Source organism: Phacochoerus africanus, chromosome 2 (assembly GCF_016906955.1).
Source record: "Phacochoerus africanus isolate WHEZ1 chromosome 2, ROS_Pafr_v1, whole genome shotgun sequence".
Classification (NCBI taxonomy): Eukaryota; Metazoa; Chordata; class Mammalia; order Artiodactyla; family Suidae; genus Phacochoerus; species Phacochoerus africanus.
Window position 1 is genome coordinate 161,052,929 of NC_062545.1, and position 20,471 is coordinate 161,073,399.

Genomic DNA, 20,471 nt, shown 5'->3' on the forward strand with positions numbered 1-20,471 from the left:
AATGGCAAATAGATTATTTTAATATTTTCACTAACTTAATCACAGTGTCACGTATTAACAAAAATAAAATTAGGAGGTAATCCAATTCTTTATCTTCAGTTTAAATTCAAAGCAGATCTTCTAAGATTCCTAATTTCATAAACTGCTATTTAGATCTCAAGGAAAGATTCCTTAATAATGAATTTTTAGGTAACAAATCATTATACTGGAAAGTTAGTTATAATATCTGATAACCTGCAGTCAAATTTTCCCAAGAAAATAAAATGGAACTCTCAGGAAACAACTGAGATGGGCAGCACTTTTTTACTTTATCTATTTTCCATTTTTTTCCTTTTTCACACTGCTCAGACATCCGTGATGTGACCATATTTTTACATTTTACACAGCTGTACCTTTGTAGGTATTTGACCTCTCCTTGAAATGCCCTTTTCCCTCTTGTCTTCGTGGTGAACTCCTATTCATCCTTCAAGACTCAGCTTGCTCATTACCTCCTTAAAGAATCCTATACCAATCTACCTCATATACTGAGTTTTCAAACTTTTCTCATAGCTTCACTACAAAATTAGTATAAGAGCAATTTTCTTGGAAGGGGGTGACATTTTATAAACTAAAATTCATGTCACTCAGACCCTCAATTCTACTTCAAATTCTATCATAGACCTGTTTGACTATCATGGCCCTTGATTCTTTATCTAAAGAATGGGTATAAAATTTTATACCGGGTTTAAAAGGGAGGGTTTCCAAAAAAGTCCTTTTAAGTCTAGACTCCTTAGCAGAACAAAACTGAGAGCACAGCTTCTTACCCTTATACTGCCAATGTAACCAACTAGAGCACAATTTCTAAAAGCAAACTGACCAATCATGCTGACGAAAAGCAGCATATTCCCTAAGTTACACTTTAAATTGAGGCAAAATATGTGTAAACATGCGTAAAAGATGACTAAGTGATCTTAAAGGGTTCCTTGCAACTACATCAAGTGACACAAATCTACCTGCTAGAAACAATCCTATTACACTAGAATGAGTTGACTCTGTGGTTAGTGAAGTGTTCTTTGAGTAAAATCCGACCATAAAATACTTTTTTTAAAACACATGAGGAGTTCCCGTCGTGGCGCAGTGGTTAACAAATCCGACTAGGAACCATGAGGTTGCGGGTTCGGTCCCTGCCCTTGCTCAGTGGGTTAACGATCCGGCGTTGCCGTGAGCTGTGGTGTAGGTTGCAGACGCGGCTCGGATCCTGCGTTGCTGTAGCTCTGGCGTAGGCTGGCGGCTACAGCTCCGATTGGACCCCTAGCCTGGGAACCTCCATATGCCGCGGGAGCGGCCCAAGAAATAGCAACAACAACAACAAAAGACAAAAGACAAACAAACAAACAAACAAAAAACACATGAAAGCAAAAGTTCAACTGTGATTTGTCCATATCTTATTCTTGTTTAAAGGGTGATGTTTAGTCATCATTTCACGTGATCCTTAATTCAGTCTGAGATGTGGCCCTGACTTGCCTACTTGCTTACTATGCACATTAAAGGTGAATCAGAATATCACGGCAACTGAAACTTCAACACAGTGACTTTATTTCATTAAAAAGAAAGGAGCTCTCACTGTGGCAGTGTGGTTAATAATTCTATTGCAGTGGCTCGGGTTGCTGCAGAGGTGCTAGCTCGATCCCCAGCCTGGCCCAGTGGACTACAGGACCTGGCGTTGCTGTAGCTGAGGTTCGGATTCAATCCCTGGCACAGGAACTTCCAAATGCCATAGATGTGGAGGAAAACAAAAAAGGATGGACTAGATTACAATACTAAATCACAATATTATGATTAATACTGCAGAAAGATAGCTGGAGAAACAAGCACTGTGACAGCCACTGTTGCTGCAGAGAGACATGTAGACAAACTAAGTGGCCTTATGAGGCATGAATTTATATCACTGGGCTGTATAAAATATACACATAACACGACCGGCCATAAGGTGATACCTATGGAAGCTGGATCATAGGTAGTAGGTATTATCTCTATTTCTGAATAGTTGACATTTTCCACAATGAAAAGTTAAAAACACATTCATGCACAACAGCAAATCAGTGATCTAAATCCCCTTGTAATCTTCCTTGAAGTAAAGAAACAGACTTTAAAATGGGACAATACAGTGTCACACAAGTGACTAAGACTTTATATTAAAAATAAGAATGACTTCAGCTAAAGATTCACATGAAAGACTAGCTTTGAAACGAATTCACAGGATCAACTGAAAAAAATGCACTCCAAAAAGTGGGCCACAAAGATGGACAGCCAGGTCAGCATTTCTATAATGTTACTCGTCTATTTGACTCAAGCTTTTCTCTAATTCCTGATTTCTCAGCTACCACCCTGGCCTTATCACTGCCTCTCCAACCACTCTGACAATACGGTGGACACAAGTACCCATGCTGAGCAAAATGAGTCCGTTTTTACACTGCATGCAATACGATGTTTACTGAATTTTTAAAGTATGCTGTCCATGAATATTTTAGGGATGACTTTACAATCAATATTGTAATCCTCCCAAAGGAGAAATTTCTTCCACAGTATCCACCACTAACACCCACCCCAAATTACAAACTCTAAAGGGGACTGCCTTGGGTATTATTTTGGCAAGCAATTCTAAATGCTAAGATTAAGATTAAAAAATAGTAAGTATATAAGAGCCTGTCTTGGTAGAACACAGCTAATTAACAACCTTTTATAAATTTTCACAAAATCAAACAAATCAGAACAAAGATTAACATTTTTCTTTCAGCCAAGATCTAAAAGCATAAAGTGAAAATAAAGAATTTTCATTTTAAGTTAATTACCTAATTCACTTTAATTTAAAAATCATTGGAATTTGGTCCTTTTTGTCCTCCTACCCTGACTGGGGAGGGGATGGTCATTAAAAAATCAGATTTCTTTCTGTTGTTAGTTTGCCTTTCTTTCAGACACTTAATAAAATGCATCCTCATTTAAACATCGAGATGTAGACAATCCATTCTGTGAATGCTTTGTTTCTCAATAAGAAGAAAAGAAAAAGAAACTGTTTCCATAGTAACCCTGAGTGTGACTCGTGTATAACTTCCTAAGACCTACATATGAGGAAGAATCGACAATGGAAAGGGGAAGCTGGGAAGTAGAAGTGGCTTGTAACCTTCAGCTTTGCTACTCCACATTTCTCATACACACATTATCAAAAATGGACAGCGTTCTCATCCTCTTTCCAGCAGCCCCAAGTTACCCTCCCAGGATGCTGAGTTAAAGGAAAAAAACCACTGTCATAGGATTAACCTCAACATACAAATGTCAAAGAGTGTGGCCATATTTTATTTGGGTTTCATAACCCAAATAGGAAGTTTTCTTACTTATTCCTTCTCTCATACCAAACCTCTTTAATAGCCCCTTACAACACATTTCCCCTGTAACACAGTAACCATAACAACTTTTAAAAAATTCTGAAATGTGAACCTGGCTTTAAGATTGGAGAAAGGGCAGATACTATTATCTCAAATCTGCATTTACTAAAATATTTGCCTTCTGTCCCCTACCTCTGAATTTTCAGAAAGAAATCTTTTCTCCCTAATGCCTGCCATTCTTAATTACTTTACTTTTAAAGGCTGCTGTCATTGTTAAGAGTAGCAGAAGGTTCCTTGTTCACAGATAAACTACGCGTATGTGTGTCATGCTTAAATATAAAAAATGGATAATAGGAATTCCCTTTGGGGCTTAGTGGAAACAAATCTAACTAGTATCCCTGAGGATGCAGGTTTGATTCCTGGCCTCGCTCAGTGGGTTAAGGATCTAGTGTTGCCATGAGCTGTGGTGTAGGTCACAGATGAGCTTCAGATCCTGAGTTGCTGTGGCTGTGGTATAGGCTGGCGGCTGTAGCTCCAATTTGACCTTCAGCCTGGAAACCTCCATATGTCCCAGGTTCAGCCCTAAAAAGACAAAAAAAAATAAAATAAAAACAAAAAACGGATAATATTTTTTAAAAAATATTGTCTGGCCAATCAGTGATGATGGCAGGAATTATTATAAATTTTTAAAAATTTATGAATTTGTATTAGTCAGTTTCACACACACACGCACACCTACTATGTGCCAGTATAAAACTGTTATTTGCATGTTTCATATAAGCACTAAGAAGTAAGTACAATTAGGAGTTCCCGTTGTGGCTCAGTGGTTAATGAACCTGACTGGTAACCATGAGGTTGCACGTTCAATCCCTGGCCTCGATCAGTGGGTTAAGGATCCGGCGTTGCCATAAGCTGTGGTATAGGTTGCAGACACGGCTCAGATTCCATGTTGCTGTGGCTGTGATGTAGGCCAGTAACTACAGCTCCAATTCGACCCCTAGCCTGGAACCTCCATATGCCTTGGGTGTGGCCCTAAAAAGACAAAAAGACAAAAAAAAAAGAAATTAAAATTGTTCACACACTATTGAACAGGTATTTTATAATCTTGCACTTCACTTCTCTGCTGTCTCTCTAGGAACAGAAGCTCTCTGAAGTTAAGAACCATATTTGCCGTAGTTTTAAAGGCACAAATATAGAGTAATTCGTGTTATGGTTTCTGACTGAGGCTATATCCTACTCAGTAATTCAAAGAACCTAAAAGTCAGTCTTTATTTCTCCCTTTTCCTCCTGCTCTATAAGTAATTTATCAGTAAACCTGTCACTTGATCTCCAAAACCTGTCCCCCAACACATCTATCCTCTTCTCTTCATTTCCACCTCACCTCTTGCCTAGAATACACTACAAGAGCATCTTGACAGTCAGGCACCTTGCTTCTATTCTTCCCCTCCCCAATCCATTCTCTACAGAGCAGCCTATAACTGAGATTATGCAACTTTCTGGAAGGGGACTCTTGAATGGCTTGTCATTATTCCAGTGGCAAAATCCAGACTCTTTATCCTGTCCTATAACATAAGATCCCTGTTTTCTCTAACCTCACATCCCCTGTTCTAGTCTAAGGGCTTTTACACTCCCTCCTATGACCTGGAAAGCTCCTCCCACCAGATCCTCAAACAGGATAACTTCTTTCACTGAAGTATCAATTTAAATGTGCCCTTCTTAAGAGTTATTCCTCTCCCACCATTCTCTGTCATGTGACCTTGTATTACAGCATGATGGTTACTTGATATTTTCTTCCTTCTCTGTTTACTTTTTTATTGCCTGTCTCCCCAAGGTAGCCCTATCCAGAGAGAACTGGACTTGTTCTTTGTGTATCCCAGTGCATAAAACATATACCTGACATACAGAAAGCACTTAATAGATGCTTGCTGGTTTTAGAACAGTGACTTATCAATTGTGTGGATGTTTAATACACAAAACTATTAAAGTCAATACCTTTAATCTTTTTGTTATGATTCTTTCAATCAAAACAATGTGTCATTGGTAAGCTTGTTAACTGACATACACTTATATCTTTATCCATGTTTGTTTAACTATTTATAACTCTGACTTGTTCCAAAAAAGAATGTAAAGCAGCTATCACACAGCATTTGGTATGAAAGATCAGAACTTCTCCATACAGGACAATCTATAAAATACCTGACCAGTACCTTCCCCCAAACTGTCAAGGCCACAAAAAACACAGAAAGAATGAAAATTGTCAGAGACCAGGGAAGAAAAAGGAGACATGACAACAAAATACACTGGGGTGCCCTGAATTTGTTCCTGGAACAGTAAGAAGACATTCTGGAAAAGCTAGTGAAATCCAAGTAAATTCTAGAGTTTAGTTCAGAGTAATGTATTAACATTGGCTTCTTGGTTTTGACAGATATATCATAGTAATACAAGATGCTTGGGAAACAGGTTAAGTGGTATATGGCAATTCTCTGTATTATCTTTGCCACTCTTCTGTAAATAGAAGATTATTCCAAAACAAAAAGTTTACTTTAAAAAAATCAACATCTCCATATACGAAGAAATTTAAACTACACTTTGATCATAGTTTGGCATTTTATTCTGAATAGAGTGTGGGCCACTGACTTACTGCTTTGAGTCCATACAACCACTTAACATTAAAAATACAATATTATTTAATATTTATCTGCTCATATTTGCAACCATAGGAGTACTTTTAAAACAACTAGACATATAAAAAAAAAAACTAGATAAATATACTGGTTGCCTCTAATATCACATTAATCCTCCATGCCAAGTCTGAAGAAGTATCATTTTTCCTATTTTCTCTAGCAGGGGTGCTGTCCTGTACATTTTAGAACTTCCATTTGCCTACTAGGTTGGGACATTCTTCTAAGTGCCATCGACCTAAACTCTGTCCATTGCTTCCCCTCTAAAGAGAGAAACAATAGGAGTTCCTGTTGTGGCTCAGCGGAAATGAACCTGAATAGTAACCATGAGGATGTGGGTTCGATCCCTGGCCTTGATCAATGGGTTAAGGATCCAGCATTGACTTGAGCTGTGGTGCAGGTTGCAGATCCAGCTCAAATCTGGCACTGCCATGGCTGTGGCATAGGCTGGCAGCTGCAGCTCCAATTTAACCCCTAGCCTGGGAACTTTTGTATGCCACATCTGCAGCCCTGGGGGGAAAAAAAAGAAAGAAAGAAAAACAATGTTCCTAAGTGTACGGCATCATCAGAGAACATAGTTTCAGAATTTTTCCCTGATAATTTAAATGCAACCACTATTTCAAAAAGACTTTCTAGTAGTTCCCTGGTGGCTCAGTGGGCTAAGGGTCTGGCATTGTCACTGCTATGGTGAGGTTAGATCTCTGGCCCGGGAACTTCCGCATACCATAGGCATGGCCAAATAAATAATAGAAAATATTTTTAAAAGATTTTTTTGGACATAATTTCTAATTTTCTGTTAACTGCTTTACAAAGTTATTCCTTATTCATTCGCTTGACAAATAATTATATCACGTGGTAGAGCCTGAGTCACACTGAACTTGGATAACAAACTGGATTATAAATTTTAAAATGTGAAAGCAAATTTAATTGTAACGCTTCTGTACCCCAGGGAGATTTCATCATTTCATAAACACACCCAAAACTAAGGCACAAAGTACTGCCATCTAACCCACTGTACACAATTCTACAAATGTGATGTAAAAACAGCACCAGAAATATCAGCATTTATCTTATTTATCACATTATCCTATTTTCCATTACACACAACACACACACAGGTATTTTGTTTCATGGGTCATGGTGATCTTATTTAATCAGAGGACCATAAAACGGTAAAATAATTAAAATGACAAAAGAAATTAAATCATTCAAAAGGCAGACGGTGAGAAGGTGAAAGGGAGATGGTACAAAATTAGACATAATTATAAGAAAAAATAGTCAGAGGAAAAGGGGAAATTTGTGACAATTCTCTGGGTATTTTGTGGTTTTGTAGTTGTCCTACCCTGGGCCAGTCCCTGAAAGAGTCTCAACCTTATGTTCTTTCTCTATAACATGACATGACAGTCTACCCACTGATACTCACTGAATTCTCTCTCTTTTTTTAAGTTTAACTAGCACAACACAATTTTTAAAAAGCTACTTTTTGCCCAAATGAACTTTTTAAAAAAAACAAAAATTACTACTGGCAGTATCTGAAAAAAAAATTAAGTGTGTAACTATATTTTGTAAAGCAGAAGCAATCCTTTAGTCACCCAAAACAAAATTCTTATTTAAGTGCTTACCTTGGAGACTTGTCGAAGCCACCTTAAATACTCTGTGAAGGTATCAAAACAAATGTAGTAAGTCTGGCTTTGGGGTCCAGAGGAGCTAAAGGCTAAGCAGTGCTGGTGCTTTTTCACTTCTTCTACCTATAAAAACAAACAGAGTGACAAAAACAAGTCAGAAAGCATAACATTTACATAGCTCATTGACTGTACCTTAGATTAGAGATTAGATGCACAGATTTGCATCTCTCCTGTATGTGTTCCTCTTATTACTTAAGACACGTAAGTTCCTAACTCAGACCAACCAATCTGAATTAGAAGGACACCAAAAAGGGGGAGTTTTATCTTAGATTTCCCCACAGCAGTGAAATTCTCTTCTTCCTTCCCTTTCTTATCTTTCTATACCCTCACAATTCGGCCCTGGGGTTCTAACTTCCTCTTGAGAGGACTTTTACTTAAGAATTTTTATTTCAGGTGGATTTTTACTTAGGGGACTTTTGTATTACTCTAAATTACACCTTTCTATAAAAAAAAAGTCGTCAAGCATCTTAAATAAGTTTTTAAAAATTTATTGTGAAATTGAGATTAACCTGAAGTAAAACCCTACTATGAGAAATTTCAAGTCCTAATAATGCAGTGATGTAGTCAAATCAAATTTCCACTCCCAGTAAATTCTTCATAGGGAGAAAAAGTGCAAACAATAAAGTATCACGACATTACACAAACTCCTAAGTTTTACTCACAGAATTAATGTTTCCTATGTTTCGTTTATAAAAATAACCACAAATCAAGTCACAGTGTGTAAAACTTTGAAAAGATCAGTATCACACGGACTAAGTCCTGGGACCAAAATAAAATTAAGTCACAAATCAATAATAAAGACATCAATTCAAAATCTATATATGTTTATAAAGTTAATAATAACTAAGTTTTGAAAAAATCATAATCAAAATTTTAAAATTCTTAGAACTAAACCATTAAAAAAAACCCCACGATATATAGAAATTAATGGAATCCAATAAAAACAGATACAGAAAATTTAAGATTTTAAGTACTCATATTAGAAAAGTAGGCAGAAAATTAATTTAATTGGGATGTATCTCAAAAACTCAGGGAAAAATATCGAAAACAAAAACTAAGTGAACTCAAAGAGTGAAGGTGATTGTAAAAAGCATAAATTAGTGAAATGAAAAAAAAACAAATATATAACAGAGAACATTAACAAACCAAAATAGTGTTTCTTTGAAAAGGCTAACAAAATTGAGTATCAATTGATATTGATCAATGATATCAACTGAAGACAGATATAAATAATATTAACAATGAAAAGGGAGACACTTCAGATCAAGCAAGGATTAAAAAGAGACTATTATCAATAATTCTGTGGCAAATTTTTAGAAATATATATTTTATCAACACTAAGTCAAGGAAAAAAAAACAAAACAGAAGGCCTAAATAGCCTTATTACCATTTAAGAAAGTGAATGAATTTTTAAAAAAATATCAAGGTAATATCAGGCCCATATGGTTTTATAGGTGAGTTTTACCAAAATTCCAAAAACCAGATACCTTCCAAACTTTTACAAACTCATCCACCAAACAAAAAACAAAAAGCACCCCAACCTATTCCATGAGGCCCATGTAACCAAAAACAGATCACAACAGTCAAAGAAAGGAAAATTATAGGCCAACCTTAATCATGAACACTTACATTGAACAAAATATGTTCCATCAGATTCCAGTAATACAGAAAAAAATATATCAAGAACACTTTGGATTTACCTCAGGAAAGGAAAGATGATTTAACATTATTGGAACTATAAAGTCATTAATCACATTAGCATATTAAAGAAGAAATCATATGATCCCTACAGTTGCAAAAACAGCATCTGATACCATTCAACATCCATTCATCATTCATGATAAAAACTCTTAGCAAACCAAGAACACAAATAACTCACTTAAGCCAACAAAGGGTATTCATCAAACAGCTAAAGCAAACTTCAACATTAATGATGAGATATCACTCTAAGATGATCGATAAGTATCTACTGTTTCTATTCATACCATACTAGAATCCTGGCCATTACAATAAGACAGAGAAATGTATTACAGAAGAATGGAAATCATCATTGATTGAATATGAGATGATTTGCTACATAGCAGATTCTGAAGAATCTAGAGACATTATAATGGAATAAATAAGAAAATTTAGCAAGGTAGCTAGACTTAAAATCCATATTCAGAAACCAACCACATCTCTATATACCAAAGAGAAAATATAATTTTTTTAAAATGCTATTTAAACTGATCTATATTGACAGAAATCAGGCTGTTTTTTGGGAAGTGAGAGAGGTAAGTGGAAAACAGGGGACAGAAGATACAAAGGAGCACAGGGGAATTTTTGAGGGTGCTATGATCACCATCTTGATGGTGTGATGGTTTAATGGCTGTGTATATCTATCAAACTATACTCACAGGAGCATAATATAGTTATCAAATTGTTGTCAAAATGTGCATTATGCTGTATGTCAATTATACCTCAATAAAGGTCAGTAAAGATCTAGAGAAAAGGGAATACTTGTATCCTGATGTGAGTGTAAAATGCTGCAAAAACCTTGGAAAACAATTTGATATCATCTTGTAAAAGTAAATGTGTATCTATGCCCTGTAGCCCAGTGACTACACTCCTAAGTATGTACCCAAAAGCAGTATTTCTCAAGGATGTCATTACAGAAATTTTGGATTGAATAATTCTTTGTGTACATTATCAGAACTGTCTAATACTTTGCATGACATTTTACTCTGAGCCCCTGCCCTATGAATGCCAACAGTGTCCCTTTCTAGCAAAAGATACTGGTATTAACCACACTATCTACTTTTCCCAGAACCTTTGCAATTAAGGTATAGTCATGTGACTGACTAGTCCTGGCCAATGAGCCATGGGCAGAAGTGGCATGTGTCCTGTCTTCTACCAAATATACAAGAGCCAGTTAACAACCCTCCAGTTATCTCTTCCCCTCAGCAACACAGGAAGCCACATGATACAAATACTATAATTAAAAGAGAGTAGAGTAGAGGAGTTCCCATTGTGGTGCAGCAGAAACGAATCTTCCTGGGAACCATGAGGTTGTGGGTTCCATCCCTGGCCTTGCTCAGTGGGTTAAGGATCCAGCATTGCTGTAAGCTGTGGTGTAGGCCAACGGCTACAGCTCTGATTAGACTCCTTGCCTGGGAACCTCCATAAGCCTCTGGTGCAGCCCTCAAAAGACAACAGACAAAAAATAAATAAATAAATAAATAAATAATAAAGTAAGGCATAAAAAAATAATAATAAAATAAAAAAGAGCAGAGTCTCTATCAGGCTGGGTCTCTACATAATTATTTGCAAAAAAAAATCTCTACCAACCCACATTGAACAAATGGTGTGAATGAGAAATAACTATTATGATATGTCACTGAGATCTGGGGGGTTTTGTTACCACATCATAACTTAGCTTACATCAATCTAATAATTTGACAATCAAAACACTTGCACATGTCATCAAATGTCCCCTTCAGGCACAGTAACAAGAGTTGATAACTACTGCCCTAGAAAAACTATTTCTATACCAGGAAACCTATCAAAATAAGGCTATCTCAGCAGCAGTATTTATAACCAAAAACTAGAATCAACCCATACGTCCATCAACAAGAAAAAACACTTAAGAAATCATGGAAATTTGGAACATTTATACAGTGGAACATTATACAGAAATGAAAACCATATAACACAGAATCTTATTATAAAAGATAATTGAGTGAAAAAATTCAATTACAGAAAATCACATGCAGGACAATACCATTTTTATGTAGATCAAAACCAAGCAAAACATATATGATGAAATTTATTTTAAAAAAGTAAGAAAATTAATACATGTTCTAGGCTAGTGGACTCCTCTGGGGTAGAAGGAGGCAAGGGGGTAGATACAAAGAGAATTTAGGTAGAAACACTGGTATCGATGTGCTCTAATTCCTAAATTGAGTAGTAAGCTAACAGTTACTCAAATTATTATGCTTCATAACTTAACAAATACTAAAGTATTACTAAAATAAGCCAGGAGTTTCCATTGTGGTACGGCGGAAACAAATCTGACTAGTATCCATGAGGATGTGGGTTTGATCCCTGGCCTCGCTCAGTGGGTCAGGGATCTGGCGTTGCCCCAAGCTGTGGGGTAGGTCACAGAAACAGCACAGATCCTGCATTGCTGTGGCTGTGGTGTAAGCCAGCAGCTGTAGCTCCAATTCGACCTCTAGCCTGGGAACTTCCATATACCGTGTGTGTGGCCCTAAAAAAAAAAAAAAATCAAAAATAAATAAATAAAATAAAATAAAAATAAAATAAGTTACCTAAAATTTTATGTTAAAGTTTAAATGACAAATTAAAATTACTGCACAATGAATAAAATCATTTATTAAATGTCATTCAGTAATTAAATTTTAATAGAGCTTTATTTAACTTCATATTTGGAATTCTACATTTGAAAATGTAAACTAATGATCATGCTCTAACGGTGTGTCAAATTTGACTATCACAGGAATTACAGCTGGGTTATGACCCATCTATTTCACACCTCATTTCTTGGTCTTTTTATGGGGGGGGGCGGGGGAGAAAGCCTTTCTATTTACTCTCAGTTTTTAACAACAGAACACAATGAGAAAAGGAACAAACATTAATAAAAAATCAAGATTGCAAAGAGTGAATTACTTTTTCCTAATTTGGTTATCAACAGGTTTTAAAAGACTCAATTTTTCAGTGTACTCAATTACTCTTAAAGGTGTAGCACAAAACAGGTTTCACAAGGTCTGTCTGTGAGAAAAAGAAGCTATTAACTTTCAATTCACTCAATGACAGAAGTGCATCCAATAAGAGGCCTGGGAAACAGAACTTGTCTCTTGCTCTGAATGAAAATGGTAATTATAACTAGATCTTCTGACCCTATCTGAACATTCCTCTGCTTTCCTGTCTCTGCTTCTCTGAGTACAATCGATCTTTCTGACCATCTCCTTCTTTGTCAAGAGATTTTTCACTCTTCAAGTTCTACCATAATTGATAACCTCCTTTATTATAAAATCATCTGATTCCCCCATCCCTCCCCCCAGCCCCACAAAATGTAATCTCTCCTTCCTCTTATCTCCCATACTACTTCTCTGCACCTCTCATAAGGCAGATATTGTTGTGGTCCATCCTTCATCTCCAGATAGTGAATTAATAAGCTACTGAAAGGCAGGGATGGTGACTTACTCATCCTGGTATTTCTAAGACACCAAGCAAAGAGACTTCCCCGCAGAGGATATTTAATGAATAGTTACATTAAATTTGCCTATGCAAATACCTAACATCATAGAGAAGAAAGAAATTGTTCACCTAACAAGGCATCAAACATTAAATATGCATTCTTAATGATGACTTATGGAAGTAATGATGATGACCAAGTTTTCAATAATCCATCAAGTTTATTACAAGATCTCCAGTAATAAACTATCACCAAATCTCCAGTGCTCAGACAAAAGAAGCCATGATTCAAAACTGATGAATGAAACAGACCTACACACACCTTGAAGACTAGCCAAATCTATTTTTTTTAATGATCAACTATTAGTCTTAAGAGTAACATAACTGACAAAAAAAAAAATAACTGACAGAAAAAAATGATATGGGCTACTTCCTCATAAGGAAAGACTAGTTTAAATGTATGAATGAAGAATGAACTTGCTACACGGCAGCTGAACATCAAAACCATCATTACTATACACATCTGGTCTTTCTTTCTTCATTTCTCATCTCTGGAACCAACAAATCAAACCTTTGCCAATTAAAAAAGGTTCATTTTAACAAAAGTGGGTGTTTCCTATCATTTTTCCTCTTTATATTTTCCATGTCCTGTCTCCTTTCCTATGCGCATTCAGGGGGAAAGTGACAAAGAAAAAACAATTTTAATATGCCCCCAATTTCCAAAAACCTATTTCTTCATCCAAATCTGCCTTCCCCCTTATTAACAAGAATCAGGAAACTGACATATAATCATGGTAATGATACTCCTCTACCAATGCTTGGAATTTATAAATAAATCTGGCAAAGAAAAGAATGTAACATTTTCCTAAGCAATCTGGTTCTTTCTAGCTTATAAACGATAGGAAAAAAATAGTTAACATGCCCAAAGAAAAGCAGCCGGGGTGTCGGAAATATCTATCAACTGTATCACAGGTTTTCTCCAAAATGAGTAGTATTTCAGCTTCAAAAACCATGAAGAGTCATCGAGATAAACTAAAAGTGCTAACCGCACTGGTCACTAAACACAAATAGACAGGTAAGCGAAGCAGGATCAGACTCCTGCTAGAGAATCTAATCTTCGATAAGCACACCCAAAGGATGCTAAGGTCATAAACTTGGGGATCACTAGACTATATTACAAAATACATGCTCACGACATCAAAAGATGTCTTCTCATAAACAATAATTTATCACCCACAATCTGAAATACAACAGTGAAATTCTAGTTGCTCTATTTTTCAGTCCCATAGGTAAGGTGTATGTACTAATGAAGTTAACATCACCAGGGTCTCACTTGAGCCAATGGCACTGTTAGTTGCCACTCCACCAACCAAAGATGCCCACTGGTGGAGGTACACAGGAGTGATGGGTCAAAACCCATCCACCCTCTATTACAGAAATTGCTCAGAGTAAGCTTCTTATTGATGCTGGGAAACCTGTTAGCATTTGGTCTGTTTTAAACTTACTTTTCCCCCAATTAGTGGCAGAACGTGCATCTTTCCGGTCAAGCTGTCTTTCACAGATGATACTATTAGACAGGTCCCACACAGGATGACTTGGCGTCTGGTCCATCGGTTCACTGGCAACTGCATCTTGCCTTTACGGACATTATACATTCCTGAGAGCTGAATCCGTTCAGAGCTACCGATGCTGTGAGGTTTTCCTGCAACAAACACAAGCAAACATTTTAGTCTTAAAGAAATGAGTTTTTGGCTACTTGTTAGCATACCAGATAAATTACTTGGAAACGGAAAATAATTATAAGGAAACAATCTATAACTGAGAGAATCTGAAACCTGTAATAATGCAATCATGATAAGAACTACCATACCTACTCCACCTGTACCTTTCAACATCAGGTGAAGAAGCAGTGCTTCTTCCTTAAGGCCTTAGGAAAAAGCCATTTTAATTCTTCTGTTGTCACCCACATTTTATTTTCTGCTATATTCCACAATTTAATTTTACATTTAAAAATGAAATAACTTCAAGATTTTCATGAACACTAGAGTAATTTAAGTACACTATGAAGAAAATATTTCAGACTTAGATAACATTTGAAATCTAGCATTTAATGAAACTAATGTTTTAATGGAATTAGCTGCTGATATTCTTCCTCCTACAGATATTCAATGTGCATTTACTTTTAAGAAGACAATTAAAAATGAATGATTTTTCTAGTAAGAAAATACTGTTCAATAAACACAGGCTAAATCCTCAAAGACAAACTTAATACCAATCTAGGAAGAATGGTGTGCTGCAGTGCTTGTGACCCACAGAGGGAACAGAGACAGAGAAAGGTGCACTGGGACTCAGAGACAAAGAGAGAGCTGAGACAGATCTGAAGAGTCTTCATTTCCCAGATGGAAATGAATTTGGCAGGATGACATTCAGACAAGTCCCATCAACTGAATGAGAGAACTACTATGATTAATAAGTGATGGAAATGGAGTTGTATATAAACAAGAAGAAAAGGTTTCCTACTTCCAGATACTTAATATTTATTAGAGTACTGAAGCCCATGCTCTGAAATAAATTAGTAGGGGACATGTATCCTCGATCAAGTCAAAAGTCAGAAGGGTTATATTTATTTGGAAGTTTGCCTGGTTGCCAAGGACTAGCAGAAGAAACAGATTTAAAAGAGATTATACTCTTATGAATATTAAAAATTGACATAAATGCCAAGTACCTACTGGAGAAGGAAACAGCAAGAGCAGCAGCACCAAAAACAGATCTCAAGAAAATCCAGAGACAACCCTGCCAATGCATACCTTTGGGCAGAAATGTCTGCAAATAACAAAACCAGCAGATCTGAATTTCACTTCCTCTTTCTCCCCATATATCAGAATTTTTTTATAAAATATATACTGCACACTACATAAATTTGCTGGGGCTGGGCTAGAATAAAGTCTAACAGTTAGACTAGTCTAACAATTTTTTGAACCAGAGCCCAGCAAACAACCATAAGCTAGCAGAGAGATCCACTGAGTTGTCTGACCACCAAATGCTAACACACTCACGAAAGGATAGAAGGCCCAGGAGATGTCAAAATAGATGTAACTTGCCAAAGGCTGCCAGTGATAGATCAGACCACTTATTCACTTGTCCCATTCTACACAAGTTCATTTACACCCACAGAAAAAGATGCCCAGACTCCTAGTCTAAGATCTCCTTTCTATATTATAGGCTCTCTTCCTGTAGGGAAGAAGTGGGACAGAAGAAGTGATTCAGAAGAAAACTGAAAGGTATGTACAAGACTAAAAATAATGGACAACAAGCAACTGGATTTCCAAAATCCAATTTCCATGACTGTAATACACTAACATTCTCTAACAAGAGATCTGATCTAACGAGTTATGCGCGCGCGCGCACACACACACACACACACACACACACACACACACACACACACAAATGCAAAGAAGCAGGCACTTTATTCAGCCACATCAGAGAGTGGCTTCAATTCTCAACTGTTAACACATCACATTTATGTGGATCTGTGAGTAATTAGAGACTGAAGAAAAAGACAACAGGAGTACATAAGGAAAAGTTCTTCAATTCTCCAATTCCACAAAAATCTTTGAGAAAGCCCCAGAGCAAATCACCAGAGAGAGAGGACTAAGGCTGGAAGGGATACATAAGAGAAAATTATGGAGACATCAGTGGAGACTGGCTTTTTATTCCCTAGTTAGAAAAATTCCCAAGGGGCTGAATAGTCTCAGAGCCTAAAGATAAGGTGAGTCTGTCCTTGGAAAATCCTAGACATCCCAGTCTGAATCAAATCCCTCTTATCTTGCTCTGAGTGAATTTAAATATCCTCCTTGTCTGTTCCTTCCCTAGGTGTTCCAGATCAGGCACAAACTCTCAGGTCTAGGCCTTGTACCAACCAGACTTCTGGGGAATATGAGATGACTGAGCATATTTACCTGGGCAATCACCCAATGCACACCTGTTAAGTCAGACTTCCTTATTCTATGACATAAGAATTATTTAACCTTTGCCAATTCTGAAACTTCTCAATTCAGAGGAATTCCAATTGTCCTATGCACTAATAAATACTGACATCACACAAGGAACCAATGCCTGCCGATTTAAAGTTGGAGCCACTGCTGTAGCTTTCACTTCAGAAATTTCCGATAGGTTTAAGGCATTTCTTGTATTTAAGATCTAGGAGGAAAGAGGGACAGCAAAAGCATTCAAGCAAATATTTCAAGCTGAGAGAGAAACCTGACCACAATAGAAAGTGATTTAAAACATACTTTCTCTCTTTTACTCAGCACATGGCGATTTCATAAGACTTGACATATATACACCTATAAAACCACTGCTGGAAAATGAGCACACTGATCACCACCCAACAGTTTCCTGGTGCTACGGTTTTTCTCTCCCCTTCTCTCCCATCCCCACCTAGGGCCTCCCATGCTCAGGCAACTGCTGATCTGCTTTTTGTCACTTTTTGTCACTGTTGTTGAGTATGCCAAGAGTTCACTCCTTTTTATTATTGAGTAGTGTTCCATTCCATGGATTTATCCTGTTTTGTTTAACCATTCATCTGCTGATGGACATGTGGATTTTTTCCAAATTTTTGGCCTATTTTGACTAAGAACATGGGTATAAACACTCTTGGGCTCATGCTTTTATTTATCTTGGGCAAACACGCAGGACTGCAATGGCTGGGCTGTACCATTTTACTTGATCATCACCAGTGCAGGAGCGTTCCAGTTGCCCTACCTGCTTGTCAACACTTTTACCTGTTCTAGGGCACATGAAGTGGAATTTATCTCATTTAGATTAAATGTGCATTCCTGTAATGACTAATGATGCTGAAGATCTTTTTTAAGAGCTTATCTGCAATTCATATACTTTCTTTGCTGAGGTGACTAATTCAAATCTTGTGTCCAATTTTAATTGAAGTGAGTTCCTCATAGGTTCTGAATATAAGTCCTTTGTCAGATAGATAATTTGCAAATATGTTCTCCCAGTTTGGCTTGCTTTTCAGTTTTCTTGACAGTACTTTGGGAAAGTAAATGTTTCCATTTTAATGAAGTCCAACAATTTATCTTTCATAATTAGTGCTTTTTGTGTTGTACTTAAGAACTCTGACAAACTCAGGGTCACTAAGATTTTCTATGTTTTCTTCTAGAAGTTCTATAGTTTTAATTCTTACATTCAGGTCCATGATTCATTTCAAGTTAAATTTTTGTACACAGCAAGAAATAAGTAGAAGTTCAGGGGCTCTCTGTTACTGTTTTTTGATGAATGGCTATCTAACTTATTCCAGAACCAGTTGTTAAAAAGATTATCCATTACCCAACCATTCTGTAGCAATAGAATTATCCATTCATTCTGATCATTCCTATGGAGTTATCCATACCATTCATCCAAGAAAGAACCATATTAAAATTCTATTGACCACAGTTAGGTGGGCCGGTTTTTCGGTTATTTCTATTCTACTCAACTATTTGTCTATCTTTGGCCAATATCACAATATCCTGATTATTGAATCTAGTCTTGAAATCAAGTAGTATGAGTCCACTTCTGTGAAGAATGTTAGTTTTACTTCTTCACCTGCAATTTGGATGTCTTATATTTCTTTTTCTTACCTCACAGTACTAGCTAGAACCTTCCATACAATACTGAACAGAACTAGTGAAAGCAGACATCCTTTCCATTTTCCTAATCTTAGAGGGGTAGCATTCAGTTTTTCACCATTAAAAATAATATGAATTGATCCAGGAAACTATATTCAATAACCTACAATGGAAAAGAATCTCAAGGAGTTCCTGTCATGGAGCATCAGAAATGAATCCGACTAGGAAGCATGAGGTTTTGGGTTCAATCCCTGGCCTCACTCAGTGGGTTAAGGATCCAGCGTTGCCATGAGCTCTGGTATAGGTAGCAGACATGGCTCGGATCCTGAGTTGCTATGGCTGTGGCGTAGGCGGCAGCTACAGCTCCAATTAGATCCCTAGCCTGGGAACCTCCATATGCCACGGGTGCACCTAGAAAAGGCAAAAAGACCAAAAAGAAAAAAAAGAAAATAATCTCAAAAACTGTGTGTGTGCGTGTGTGTATATATTTCTTTTTGCCTAGAAAAGGCAAAAAGACCAAAAAGAAAAAAAAGAAAATAATCTCAAAAACTGTGTGTGTGCGTGTGTGTATATATTTCCCATACACCAGTAACACATTATAAACCAACTGTACTTCAATTAAAAATAAAACAGTACTAATTATGTTTTTCACAGATGCCTTTTTATCAAGTTCCCTTCTCTTCCTAATTTAATAAGTTGTTTTTTTAATCAGAAAGAAATGTTAGAATTATTCAAATGCCGCTTCTGCCATCTTTGAGAAGACCATGATAAATCTAATGCTGCTTAAATGTTAAACTAGTTTGGCATTCCCAGGATAAATCGCACTTAGTTGTCACATACTATAATTTTTACATATTGTTGCATCACACTTTTTTTTTTTGGTCTTTTTGCCTTTTCTAGGTCTGCTCCTTTAGCACATGGAGGTTCCCAGGCTAGGGGTCTAATCCCAGCTGTAGAGGCTACACCACAGCCACAGCAACTTGGGATCCAAGCTGTGTCTGTGACCTACGCCACAGCTCACGGCAGCGCCAGATCCTTAACCCACTGAGCAAGGGCAGGGATTAAACCTGAAACCTCATGGTTCCTAGTCGGATTAGTTAACCATAGAGCCACGACAGGAACTCCCACACTTTCTTTTTTCATCATTTCTTTTTCTGGCTTTGGTTTCAGGGGTCAGGATAATGCTGGCATCATAGACTGAGTTGAAGTATTCTTTCCTCTATTTTTCTGAAACAGTTTGGATAGAATTGGTATTATTCAATCCTTAAACATCTGGCTGAATTCCCCAGTGAAGCCTTCTGGACCTGGAGTCTTTTTTTCCTGGTTTTGTTTGTTTTTTGATGGGTGTGTGTGTGCACACATGCATGTGCTGGGGGTTTAACTATAATTTCAATTTCTTTATTGGAGTTAGGTTTATGCTATTCCATTATCTAGTTACTCTTGAGTAAGCTTTAGTAGTTTCACTTTTCAAAAGTTTGTCCATTTAAGTTTTCATATGGTTAACATAAAGTTACAGTATTTTCTTTCTATGCTATGACTATCAATAAAAATCTGTAGTGATGTCACCTCTCTCATTTCTGATATTGGTAACATGACTCTTTTCTTTTCTTTTTTTTTTTTTTTTTTGTCTTTTTGTCTTCTTACGGTCACACCCGCAGCATATGGAGGTTCCCAGGCTAGGGGTCTAATCAGAGCTACAGATGTCCAGCCTCGGCTACAGCCATAGCAATGCCAGATCCGAACCGCATCTGGGACCTACACCACGGCAACGCAGGATCCTCAACCCACTGAGGGAGGCCAGGGATTGAACCAGCAACCTCATGGTCCCCAGTCGGATTCGGTTCCACTGTGCCACGACGGGAACTTCTCTATCTTTTCTTGATCAGTCTGATTAAAAGATAACCAATTTTATCAAACATCTTA

At 37.0% G+C, this 20,471-nt stretch overlaps 1 protein-coding gene across 1 annotated transcript in view; it reads right to left on the bottom strand.

Annotated features, from left to right (window-relative positions):
- The window catches only part of PHLPP1 (PH domain and leucine rich repeat protein phosphatase 1), a 217,573-nt gene that overhangs the window by 99,622 nt on the left and 97,480 nt on the right, over window positions 1-20,471 (bottom strand). Inside the window, exons 2-3 of the mRNA XM_047767008.1 lie at window positions 14,427-14,623; window positions 7,666-7,791 (exon numbers count right to left, since the gene is read on the bottom strand). Of these exons, the coding sequence (XP_047622964.1) occupies window positions 7,666-7,791; window positions 14,427-14,623 (323 nt within the window). The remainder of the gene's footprint in view (window positions 1-7,665; window positions 7,792-14,426; window positions 14,624-20,471) is intronic.